Raw genomic sequence first — 13,418 nt, 5'->3', positions numbered from 1 at the left:
CAGTTCATTCTCTTTTTGTACAGTTTTGAGGTTTTGTCTTCTGACTCCCATAAAAGGGGCCTCTTTGTCATCGTTAATTTTGTTGCTGTGTCCAGAGCTGGGACCTTTTCAGTTCTGTCTGTTTTGTGCTGTTTTTAGCAGTAGACCAAGTCTGTCGTTCGTGGTTAACTTACAGGCTGGGTGTTCCATTAGCCAAAGAGAGAAAAGTTCATGACATTGAAATGACCCAAAACAGTCCTGTACACTACACTGGGAGGGAGACCTACCGATCACTGGTAGACACAATCCCTGGAGACAGACAGACCTGTAGATCACTGGTAGACACAATCCCTGGAGACAGACAGACCTGTAGATCACTGGTAGACACAATCCCTGGAGCGAGACAGACCTGCAGATCACTGGTAGACACAATCCCTAGAGAGAGACAGACCTGCAGATCACTGATGGACACAATCCCTGGAGAGACAGACCTGTAGATCACTGGTAGACACAATCCCTGGAGAGAGACAGACCTGCAGATCACTAGTAGACACAATCCCTGGAGAGACAGACCTGTAGATCACAGGTAGACACAATCCCTGGAGAGACAGACCTGTAGATCACAGGTAGACACAATCCCTGGAGAGAGACAGACCTGTAGATCACTAGTAGACACAATCCCTGGAGACAGACAGACCTGTAGATCACTGGTAGACACAATCCCTAGAGAGAGACAGACCTGCAGATCACTGATGGACACAATCCCTGGAGAGACAGACCTGTAGATTACTGGTAGACACAATCCCTGGAGAGAGACAGACCTGCAGATCACTGGTAGACACAATCCCTGGAGAGACAGACCTGTAGATCACTGGTAGACACAATCCCTGGAGAGAGACAGACCTGCAGATCACTAGTAGACACAATCCCTGGAGACAGACCTGCAGATCACTGATAGACACAATCCCTGGAGAGACAGACCTGTAGATCACAGGTAGACACAATCCCTGGAGAGACAGACCTGTAGATCACAGGTAGACACAATCCCTGGAGAGAGACAGACCTGCAGATCACTAGTAGACACAATCCCTGGAGACAGACCTGCAGATCACTGATAGACACAATCCCTGGAGAGACAGACCTGTAGATCACTGGTAGACACAATCGCTAGAGAGAGACAGACCTGCCGATCACAGGTAGACACAATCCCTGGAGACAGACAGACCTGCAGATCACTGGTAGACACAATCCCTGGAGCGAGACAGACCTGCAGATCACTAGTAGACACAATCCTGGAGACAGACAGACCTGCAGATCACTGATGGACACAATCCCTGGAGAGACAGACCTGTAGATCACAGGTAGACACAATCCCTGGAGAGACAGACCTGTAGATCACTGGTAGACACAATCCCTAGAGAGAGACAGACCTGCCGATCACAGGTAGGCACAATCCCTGGAGACAGACAGACCTGCAGATCACTGGTAGACACAATCCCTGGAGACAGACAGACCTGCCGATCGCTGGTAGACACAATCACTGGAGCGAGACAGACCTGCAGATCACTAGTAGACACAATCCCTGGAGACAGACAGACCTGCAGATCACTGATGGACACAATCCCTGGAGAAACAGACCTGTAGATCACTGGTAGACACAATCCCTAGAGAGAGACAGACCTGCCGATCACAGGTAGACACAATCCCTGGAGACAGACAGACCTGTAGATCACTAGTAGACACAATCCCTGGAGACAGACAGACCTGTAGATCACTGGTAGACACAATCCCTGGAGACAGACAGACCTGCAGATCACTGGTAGACACAATCCCTGGAGACAGACAGACCTGTAGATCACTGGTAGACACAATCCCTGGAAACAGACAGACCTGTAGATCACTGGTAGACACAATCCCTGGAGAGAGACAGACCTGTAGATCACAGGTAGACACAATCCCTGGAGACAGACAGACCTGTAGATCACTGGTAGACACAATCCCTGGAGACAGACAGACCTGTAGATCACTGGTAGACACAATCCCTGGAAACAGACAGACCTGTAGATCACTGGTAGACACAATCCCTGGAGACAGACAGACCTGTAGATCACTGGTAGACACAATCCCTGGAAACAGACAGACCTGTAGATCACTGGTAGACACAATCCCTGGAGAGAGACAGACCTGTAGATCACAGGTAGACACAATCCCTGGAGACAGACAGACCTGTAGATCACTGGTAGACACAATCCCTGGAGACAGACAGACCTGTAGATCACTGGTAGACACAATCCCTGGAAACAGACAGACCTGTAGATCACTGGTAGACACAATCCCTGGAAACAGACAGACCTGTAGATCACTGATGGACACAATCCCTGGAGACAGACAGACCTGTAGATCACTGGTAGACACAATCCCTGGAGAGAGACAGACCTACAGATCACTGGTAGACACAATCCCTGGAGACAGACAGACCTGTAGATCACTGGTAGACACAATCCCTGGAGACAGACAGACCTGCAGATCACGGATGGACACAATCCCTGGAGACAGACAGACCTGTAGATCACTGGTAGACACAATCCCTGGAGACAGACAGACCTGCAGATCACGGATGGACACAATCCCTGGAGACAGACAGACCTGCCGATCACTAGTAGACACAATCCCTGGAGACAGACAGACCTACAGATCACTGGTAGACACAATCCCTGGAGACAGACAGACCTGTAGATCACAGGTAGACACAATCCCTGGAGACAGACAGACCTGCAGATTACTGGTAGACACAATCCCTGGAGAGAGACAGACCTGTAGACCACTGATGGACACAATCGCTGGAGAGAGACACCTGCAGCTCACTGGTAGACACAATCCCTGGAGACACAGACCTGCAGATCACGGATGGACACAATCCCTGGAGAGAGACAGACCTGCCGATCACTGGTAGACACAATCCCTGGAGACAGACAGACCTGCAGATCACGGATGGACACAATCCCTGGAGACAGACAGACCTGCCGATCACTAGTAGACACAATCCCTGGAGACAGACAGACCTGTAGATCACTGGTAGACACAATCCCTGGAGAGAGACACCTGCAGATCTTTGAGCCTAAATAGAAGTGAAGATGTCACACATTTTCCGATTTCATAAAGACTCTTTCATGTGTTTATTTGAACTGGTTCAATCCTATTTAAGTAAATCTGTTTTCCATTGTTCGACAAGCAATACATCCGTCACCATTCAACAGTCCCACTGGATGTTTATTTTGATACTAATCTAATTATTCCCTGTTTCTGCAGGCAGCTCTTGAGGCCATCGATGAACTGGACCTGTTTGGTGCCTGTGGAGGCCCAAAGTCGGTTATTCATGTTTTGCCCGATGAAGTGCAACATTGCCAGGTAAACTCGGGAGAATGAGGGGAATTATTGGTCACAGTATTGCCGTTTATTGATCAGACCAAGGAAGTGTATTTGGTTGTTGATTGATTTAACTTGTTTTGTTTTTATTTCAGTCCATTCTTTTTTCTATGTTACCTCGAGCTTCAACGTCTAAAGAGATTGATGCGGGACTTCTTTCAATTATTTCCTACCCTGCTTTTGCTGTGGAGGATATTGATCTTGTGAATGTGACAAAGAATGAAATAATTACCAAATTGCAAGTAAGTTTTCTTTTAACTGGAATAACTGTGCCCTCTGGAGCGGTGCAGTTGGACGGCTTTACAAGAGCACCTTCTCTTCCTGTTAAACCAGTATTCTCCCTCTTTTCCTGAAGACGTTTAGACCGATTTTTAATGACAGGCAGTTAATATGATAGATAAGGGAGTGTCCATGGATGATATTTATATGGACTTCCAGAAGGCATTCGATAAGGTGCCACACAAGAGACTCTTAACAAAACGATAGTGCGTGGAATTGGAGGCAACCTATTGACATGGGTAGGGAATTGGTTTGGAATTAGGAGACAGTAGGGATATTGGGCATGTACTCCAATTGGCAGGCTGTGGCTAGTGGTGTCCCCCAGGGATCTGTACTGGAGCCCCAGCTTTTTACTATATTTATAAATGACTTGGATGAAGGAATAGAGAGCCATATAGCCAAGTTTGCTGACGACACTAAGTTAGATGGGACAGTAAATAGTGTAGATGGGAGCAGAACGTTGCAAAGGGACATTGATAGTGATGTAATAAAACTCACTACGCCCTTGGTTTGAGTATAAAGCAAGGCTTTAAATCAACTTGTTTCAGAACATGGAGGTCTAGTTGTACTTCTCTAGTTCCTGTCTTACAAAATGTCCCTGGGCAAGCTGGGCCCACGCCCGAGTATTTATACTCCTTGGACGGCGCCACCAGCTGGCCGTCCAGCGTTATTTCACGAATAGTTTCTTGATGAATGATGAGATTTATAACAGATAGATTAAGTGAGTGGGCAAAACTGTGACAGATGGAGTTCAATGTGGAGCAGTGTGAGGTCATTCACTGTGGACCTAAGAAAGATCGATCAGAGAATTTTCGAAACGGCGCGAAGCTGGGAACTGTGGAGCAGCAGAGCGATTGAGGGGTCCAGGTACAGAAATCAGTCAAAGTTAGTGGACCAGGTACAGAAAATAATCAAAAAGGCGAATGGAATGCTGGCCTTCATCTCAAGGAAGCTTGAATACAAAGGAGTGGAAGTTATGTTACAGTTGTTCAGAGCTCTTGGCCCCGCACCCCAGGAAGGATGTATTGGCCTCGGGGGGGGGGCAGCGCAGATTCACCAGAATCACACCGGGGCTACAAGGGTTAAATTATGAGGACACGTTGCGTAGATTAGACTTGTATTCCTTTGAGTATAGAAGATTGAGGGTTGATCTAATCGAGGTGTTTAAGATGATTATAGGAGTTTTTAGGGTCGAGGGAGAGAAACTGTTTCCCTTGGTGGGAGAGGCCACAACAAGGAGCATAACCTTAAAATTAGAGCTAGGCTGTTCAGGGTGATGTCAGGAACGGTGGCGTAGTGGTAATGTCACTGGACTAGTAATCCAGAGGCCCAGACTAATGATCCAGGGACGTGAGTTCAAATCCCACCACGGCAGCTGGGGAATTTAAATACAGTTAATTAAATAAATCTGGAATAAAAAGCTAGTATCAGTAATGGTGACCATGAGACTATCGGATTGTTGTAAAAACCCATCTGGTTCACTGATGTCCTTTAGGGAAAGAAACCTGCCATCCTTACCCGGTCTGGCCCATATGTGACTCCAGACCCACAGAAATGTGGTTGACTCTTAACTGCCCTCTGAAATGGCCGAGCGAGACACTCAGTTGTAACAAACTGCTACAAGAAACAATAAGAAGAAGAAAACCGGACGGACCACCCGGCATCGACCTCGACACCGGCTTCAGACACGACAACGGCACACCCAGCCCAGTCGAACTGCAAAGTCCTCCTCACCAACATCTGGGGACTTGTGCCAAAATTGGGAGAGCTGTCCCACAGACTAGTCAAGCAACAGCCTGACATAGTCATACTCACAGAATCATACCTTTCAGCCAATGTCCCGAACTCCTCCATCACCATCCCTGGGTATGTCCTGTCCCACCAGCAGGACAGACCCACCAGGGGTGGCGGCACAGTGGTATACAGTCAGGAGGGAGTGGCCCTGGGAGTCCTCAACATTGACTCTGGACCCCATGAAGTCTCATGGCTTCAGGTCAAGCATGGGCAAGGAAACCTCCTGCTGATTACCATCTACCACCCTCCCTCAGCTGATGAATCAGTACTCCTCCATGTTGAACACCACTTGGAAGAAGCACCGAGAGTAGCAAGGGCACAGAATGTACTCTGGGTGGGGGACTTCAATGTCCATCACCAAGAGTGGCTCGGTAGCACCACTACTGACCGAGCTGGCTGAGTCCTGAAGGACATCTGTCCATGACAACATTGGTAGCACTGACCACCGCACAGTCCTTGTGGAGATGAAGTCCCATCTTCACACTGAGGACACCCTCCATCGTGTTGTGTGGCACTACCACCATGCTAAATGGGATAGATTCAGAACAGATCTAGCAGCTCAAAACTGGGCATCCATGAGGCATTGTGGGCCATCAGCAGCAGCAGAATTGGATTCCACCACAGTCTGTAACCTCATAGCCTGGCATATTCCTCACCACGACCATTCCATTACCATCAAGCCAGGGGACCAACCCTGGTTCAATGAGGAGTGCAAAAGAACATGCCAGGAGCAGCACCGGGTGTACCTAAAAATGAAGTGCCAACCTGGTGAAGCTGCAACACAGGACTACATGCAGGCGAAGCAGCATGCCATAGACAGGGCTAAGTGATCCCACAATCAACGGATCAGATCAAAGCTCTGCAGTCCTGCCACATCCAGTCGTGAATGGTGGTGAACAATTAAACAACTAACAGGAGGAAGAGGCTCCATGAACATCCCCATCCTCGATGGTGGTGCCCAGCAAGTGAGTGTAAAAGTTAAGGCTGAAATGTTTGCAGCCATCTTCAGCCAGAAGTGTCGAGTGGATGATCCATCTCGGCCTGCTCCTGAGGTCCCCACCATCACAGAAGCCAGTCTTCAGCCAATTTGATTCACGTGTTATCAAGAAACAGCTGAGCGCACTGGATACAGCAAAGGCTATGGGCCCCGACAACATCCCGGCTATCATGCTGAAGACTTGTGTTCCAGAACTAGCCGCACCTCTAGTCAAGCTGTTCCAGTACAGCTACAACACTGGCAACTATCCGACAATGTGGAAAACTGCCCAGGTATGTCCTGTCCACAAAAAGCAGGACAAATCCAATCTGTCCAATTACCGCCCCATCAGTCTACTCTCAATCATCAGCAAAGTGATGGAAGCTTTCGTCGACAGTGCTATCAAGTGGCATTTACTCACCAATAACCTGATCACTGATGCCCAGTTTGGGTTCCGCCAGGACCACTCAGCTCCACACCTCATTACAGCCTTGGTCCAAACATGGACAAAAGAGCTAATTCCTGAGGTGAGGTGAGAGTGACAGCCCTTGACATCAAGGCAGCATTTGACCAAGTGTGGCATCAAGGAACCCTAGTAAAACTGAAGTCAATGGGAATCATACCTAGCACAAAGGAAGATGGTTGTGGTGGTTGGAGGTCAATCATCTCAGCCCCAGGACATCACTGCAGGAGTTCCTCAGGGCAATGTCCTTGCCTGGATGAGTGCAGCTCCAACAACACTCGAGAAGCTTAACACCATCCTGGACGAAGCAGCCCGTTTGATTGGCACCCCATCCGCCACCTTAAACATTCACTCCCTCCACCACCGGCGTACCGTGGCTGCAGTGTGTACCATCTACAAGATGCACTGCAGCAACTCACCAAGGCTTCTTCGCCAGCACCTCCCAAACCCGTGACCTCTACCACCTTGAAGGACAAGGGCAGCAGGCGCATGGGAACACCATCACCTCCAAGTTCTCCTCCAAGTCACACACCATCCTGACTTGGAAGTATATCGCCGATCCTTCATCGTCGCTGGGTCAAATTCCTGGAACTCCCTCCCTAACAGCACTGTGGGAGTACCTTCACCACACGGACTGCAGCGGTTCAAGAAGGCGGCTCACCACCACCTTCTCAAGGGCCATTAGGGATGGGCAATAAATGCCAGCGACGCCCACATCCCATGAACGAATAATTTTAAAAAAGTCAGGAAGCACTTCTTCACACAAAGGGTACTGGAAATCTGGAACTCTCTCCCCCAAAAAGTTGTTGAGGCTGGGGGTCAATTGAACATTTCATAACTGAGATTGACAGATTTTTGTGAGGCAAGGGTATTAAGGATTACAGAAGCAACGCGGTTAGATAGCGTTAAATTACAGATCCGCCATGATCTGATTGAATGGCAGAACAGGCTCGAGGGGCTGAATGGCCTCCTCCTGTTCCTATGCTGCTAACTGGCAGTAGATGGAGCAGCCCCCTGCCCGCCTGTGGTTGTGAGTGAGGGGCCCGAGCTTCACTCACCTGTTGCTGGAGAGTTGTGGGTGCCCCTGCTGCAGCTCGCCGACTGTGGGAGGATGGAAGCTCAGCCGGCCCCACAGTGAGCTGACTGACACTCGGAGCCTGGAGGTGGGGGTGGCCTTGGAGCCCTGCTCCTCCCCGCACCCAGCAAAAGCAAAAGCAAAAAAAAAAAACAATCATTTCTGGACCATTTTACGGACTGCTGGGCCATCTGGCCACTGCCTGGTACAAATGTGTGAAGCACACGCTTTGCCCATTTGTACCTGGAAACTGAAATCGAGGTCCTATGTACATCATGGGACCCTGATTTTTCATATTTAACGTGGCCTCCTGCCGAGAACAGGCAGATCCAAGATGGCGGTGATCAGACGCCAGAGAAAATGGGGCAATAAGGGGCTCCACGCCATTCTCGGGCCACGACCCCTCCAGGCGGATAGGTTTAGAATTGGCCCCATTTGACCCTTCAGTGGTGTATTCTACACAAGCCTCACTCCAAATGGGCAGTCTTCATGTGTGACCTTGGACACAGAGGCCTAGATATTCAGTGGCCTGCGCCACCAGTTTGCGCCCAAAGAGGGCTTTTGCGCCACTGTGCAAACCTACCGCGATATTTAGCGGGGTGCTAATGGCAGCATTAGCCATTAGCGCTGCGCCGCCACCGATGACGTCATCGGTGTGCGCAGTGCCCCGCTATCGCCCCGCTGGCCATATTTGGTTGCTGCCGCCTCCCCCACGCCGGCCGCAGACAGCGACCGGTACACGGGGCCTACCTGTGCCGGCAGTGGGGCGAGTTAAGGTGGAGGTGCGGCCGGCCGCTTTTTCGGCGGCCGCCTGCCGGCACCTCCGTCCCCGGCCTCCTACACCCCCCCCCCCCGCGGCATTGCCGGCTGTTTCCCGAGAGCCCGGCACTTCTCCTTGGTGCCGGGCTCATTTGCCGGCACTCGCGAGCGGGGATCGCGCTGTTGCAGGCACCTCCCCCTTAAGAGTGAGAGGAAGGCCTGCAGTACCGCAGGCTGCCGTGCCGCAGCGGGTGGCGCTGTGGCACTTTGCACGCCGATATTCAGTTTCAGCGCCCCAAGCGGGGCGCCGAAACCCTTGTTTAGCGGCCGGCTTCCACTTGGGGCGCTGAAACTGAATATCCCGCTGGCGCAAGTGGCTCCGCGCGCAGCGGTAATTCCGGCACCCAGGTGAGCTGGGCGCCCCTAACTGAATTTCTAGGCCAGAATGTTTACAAGTTGTTTAATATAAGAGCAGGGCGGTTATGCTTGAACTGTATAAAACACTAGTTTGGCCTCAACTAGAGTACAGTTCTGGTCAGCACATTACAGGAAAGATGTGTTTGCACTAGAGAGGGTACAGAGGAGATTTACGAGGGTGTCGCCAGGACTGGAGAATTTTAGCTATGAGGAAAGATTGGATAGGCTGAGGTTGTTTTCTTTGGAACAGAGGAGGCTGAGGGGAGATTTAATTGAGGTGTATAAAATTATGAGGGGCCTAGATAGAGTGGATAGGAAGGATCTATTTCCCTTAGCAGAGAGGTCAATAACCAGGGGCATAGATTTAAAGTAATTGGGAGAAGGATTAGAGGGGAGTTGAGGAGAAATCTTTTCACCCAGAGGGCGGTGGGGGTCTGGAACTCACTGCCTGAAAGGGTGGTAGAGGCAGAAACCCTCAACACATTTAAAAATTACTTGGATATGCACTTGAAGTGCCGTAACCTACAGGGCTACGGACCGAGAGCTGGAAAGTGGGATTAGGCTGGAGAGCTCTTTGTCGGCCGGCACAGACAAGATGGGCCGAATGGCCTCCCTCTGTGCTGTAAATTTCTATGATTCTGTGATTCATCTTTAGGAGGGACCCACATCAGAGCCAGGGTCATTCATCACCCTGAGCCGACACCCATGCAGTTCCAGTAGGGATAACAGGAATGCAATCAAGGATGGGAATCCTCTTTCTTACGCTGAAGCACTGAGTTCAGTTGTAGTTCTGTATAATTACTCCAGCTGAATCACTGGTAACCTTCCCACTGCTAGGACCGGCCTATCTATTCGAGCTTTGGCCTGCAAGGATTTGGATAAAGTTCAATGGGGTGGGGGGTGATTTATCTGTGTACCGCACAACAAAACCAACAAACCGGAAAAGAACAGGATGTGACTGCTGGTGTCCCGCAGGGATCTGTGTTGGGGCCTCAACTATTCACAGTATTTATTAATGACTTAGACAATGCCACAGAAAGCCACATATCCAAATTTGCCGATGACACAAAGATAGGCGGCATTGTAGGCAGTGTAAATGAAAGCATAAAATTACAGAGGGATATCGACAGATTAAGTGAATGGGCAAAACTGTGGCAAATGGATTTCAATGTAGGCAAATGTGAGGTCATCCACTTTGGACCTAAAAAGGATCGAACAGGGTACTTTCTAAATGGTGAAAGGCTAAAAACAGTGGAGGTCCAAAGAGACTCGGGGGGTCCAGGTACATTGATCATTAAAATGTCATGAACAGGTGCAGGAAATAATCAAAAAGGCTAATGGAATGCTGGCCTTTATATCTCGAGGACTAGAATACAAGGGGGTAGAAGTTATGCTGCAGCTGTACAGAACCCTGGTTAGACCACACCTGGAGCACTGGGAGCAGTTCTGGGCACCACACCTTAGGGAGGATATATTGGCCTTGGAGGGAGTGCAGCGTAGGTTTACCAGAATGATACCCGGACTTCGAGGGTTAAGTTACAAGGAGAGATTACACAAACTAGGGTTGTATTCCCTAGTATTTAGAAGGTTAAGGGGTGATCTGATCGAAGTTTTCAGGATATTAAGGGGGAACTGATAGGGTAGATAGAGAGAAACTATTTCTGCTGGTTGGGGAGTCTAGGACGAGGGGCAGAGTCTAAAAATTAGAGCCAGACCTCTCAGGAGTGAAATTAGGAAACACTTCTACACACAAAGGGCGGTCGAAGTTTGGAACTCTCTTCCGCAAACGGCAATTGATGCTAGATCAATTGTTAATTTTAAATCGGAGATTGATAGCTTTCTGTTAAGCAAAGGTATTAAGGGATATGGGGCAAAGGCGGGTAAATAGAGTTAGGTCCCAGATCAGCCATGATCTCATTGAATGGCGGAGTAGGCTCGAGGGGCTGAATGGCCTCCTCCTGTTCCTGTGTTCCTAATTTCATTGCATGTAGCACCCAGAGGGGGAGGGGCGGGGAGGGAGAGTGGCGGGGTGAGAGAGGGGGAGGGAGGGGGCGAGAGAGGGGCGGGGCAAGAGGGGGAGGGGGCGGGGCAAGAGAGGGAGGGGGCAGGGTGAGAGAGGGAGGGGGCGGGGCGAGAGAGGGAGAGGGGCGGGGCGAGAGAGGGAGAGGGGCGGGGCGAGAGAGGGAGGGGGCGGGGCGAGAGAGGGAGGGGGCGGGGCGAGTGAAGGAGAGGGGCGAGGCGAGAGACGGAGAGGGGCAGGGCGAGAGAGGGAGAGGGGCGGGGCGAGAGAGGGAGAGGGGCGGGGCGAGAGAGGGAGAGGGGCGGGGGAGAGGGGTGGAGAGGGAGAGGGGCGAGAGAGGGAGAGGGGGAGAGGGAGAGGGGCGAGAGAGGGAGAGGGAGAGGGGCGAGAGAGGGAGAGGGAGAGGCGAGAGAGGGAGAGGGGGCGAGAGAGGGAGAGGGGGCGAGAGAGGGGGAGGGGCGAGAGAGGGAGAGGGGGTGGGAGAGAGGGGGGAGGGGCGAGGTGAGAGAGGGAGAGGGGCGAGAGGGGGAGGGGCGAGGTGAGAGAGGGAGAGGGAGAGGGGCAGGGAGAGGGGGTGAGAGAGGGAGAGGGGCGGGGAGAGAGAGGGAGAGGGGGTGAGAGAGGGAGAGGGGCGAGAGAGGGAGAGGGGCGGGGCGAGAGGGGGAGGGGCGGGGTGAGAGGGAGAGGGGCGAGAGAGGGAGGGGCGGGGCGAGAGGGTGAGAGAGGGAGAGGGGCGAGAGAGGGAGAGGGGCGGGGCGAGAGGGAGGGGGCGAGAGGGAGAGGGAGAGGGGTTGAGAAAGGGAGAGGGGCGGGGCGAGAGAGGGAGAGGGGGTGAGAGAGGGAGAGGGGCGAGAGAGGGAGAGGGGCGGGGCGAGAGGGAGAGGGGCGAGAGGGAGAGGGAGAGGGGTTGAGAAAGGGAGAGGGGTGGGGCGGGGCGGGAGAGGGGGCGAGAGAGGGAGGGGGGCGGGGCGAGAGAGGGAGGGGGGCGGGGCGAGAGGGAGAGGGGCAGGAGAGGGAGGGAGAGAGGGAGAGGGGCGAGAGAGGGAGAGGGGTGGGGCGGAGCGGGGCGAGAGAGTGAGAGGGGCGGGGTGGGGCGAGAGGGAGAGGGCCGGGGAGAGAGGGAGGGGGCGGGGCGAGAGAGGGCCGGGGAGAGAGGGAGGGGGCGGGGCGAGAGAGGGAGAGGGGTGGGGCAGGGTGAGAGAGGGAGAGGGCCGGGGGTATAGCACCCAAAGGCCATTTCCTTCATTGTGTTGACATTGCCTTTCCTCCGTTTGGGAGGAAACTGTGTCTCTGCTAATGTGCCCACCCCTGTAATACATGACTGAGTGTTCTTTGTGGTCAGTTAATTTATTTCTGTTATCCAGGGGCGCTATGGCTGCTGTCGATTTTTGCGAGATGGCTACAAAACTCCGAGAGAGGTATATAGCGTTTCGGTTCGTGCCTGCTGATTGGTGGACCATCTGACTGAATGAATGGGAAATTGGCTAAAATCAATGGGAATTACCTCACAAAAGATGTTTCTTTTGCTTGTTTAATAATTCTGATGTGGAAATGATGTTCTTTATAATATGATTTTTGTGCTTGTATTGTACAGAAGAATCAATAACCTCAACATAATATTATGTTTTACATTAATTCCCTTTTGCTAAAAGTTCTGCCGTGCTCTGGAACCGCACCAAGCTTGGTCCTTGATAATGCCATCACCACTCTGCTTGAATATTCAACAAGTCTACATCAATAGAAAAATAGATTCAAGCTGATTTGTAATTTTTAAAATTTCTCTTTGATACAAATATGTCTGTGTGATTCTCCTAATTTTTGCCTTGTTGAAAACCATTTCTGTTCTCAGATTTGTTGTTTGAAAATGCAAATGAAATGCATGTTAATTAATTTGCAACGTCTCTAATCAAATCACTGCCATCTGTTTTTAGGATCCAAGCAGATTGCATTATGACTCTGCTGAACTGCAGTTGTTTGAAAACATTGAATGTGAATGGCCCGTATTCTGGACCTATCTCATCATTGATGGGGTCTTTAAAGGAGATAAGATGCAGGTAGGACACTCATTGGTAACGTTCCCGCTAAGTGACTGCGCAGCTCTCTGGAGATCCCGCGCAGCTTTTGAATGGGAGATTTGAATGGTCCGTTAAAGGGACCGTGCACCCAAAAACAAATGAGTTGCTGATTGTTTATATGGCAGGCAGGGCGATGCTCGGTTCAGTGGCCATTG

At 51.1% G+C, this 13,418-nt stretch overlaps 1 protein-coding gene across 2 annotated transcripts in view; it reads left to right on the top strand.

Annotated features, from left to right (window-relative positions):
* Window positions 1–13,418, top strand: part of LOC147107294 (phosphorylase b kinase regulatory subunit alpha, liver isoform-like) — a 157,293-nt gene that overhangs the window by 44,014 nt on the left and 99,861 nt on the right. For both annotated transcript variants that reach the window (XM_086006176.1, XM_086006175.1), the window contains exons 7-10: window positions 3,289–3,387; window positions 3,501–3,647; window positions 12,553–12,606; window positions 13,120–13,242. In XM_086006176.1, coding sequence (XP_085862302.1) covers window positions 3,289–3,387; window positions 3,501–3,647; window positions 12,553–12,606; window positions 13,120–13,242 — 423 coding nt within the window. The remainder of the gene's footprint in view (window positions 1–3,288; window positions 3,388–3,500; window positions 3,648–12,552; window positions 12,607–13,119; window positions 13,243–13,418) is intronic.

This window comes from Somniosus microcephalus, chromosome 14, assembly GCF_052327205.1.
Source record: "Somniosus microcephalus isolate GS21.2 chromosome 14, FLI_Smic_1.0, whole genome shotgun sequence".
Taxonomy (NCBI): domain Eukaryota; kingdom Metazoa; phylum Chordata; class Chondrichthyes; order Squaliformes; family Somniosidae; genus Somniosus; species Somniosus microcephalus.
Note: the sequence above shows the minus strand (reverse complement) of the source record. Positions and strands in the feature narration are given on the sequence as shown.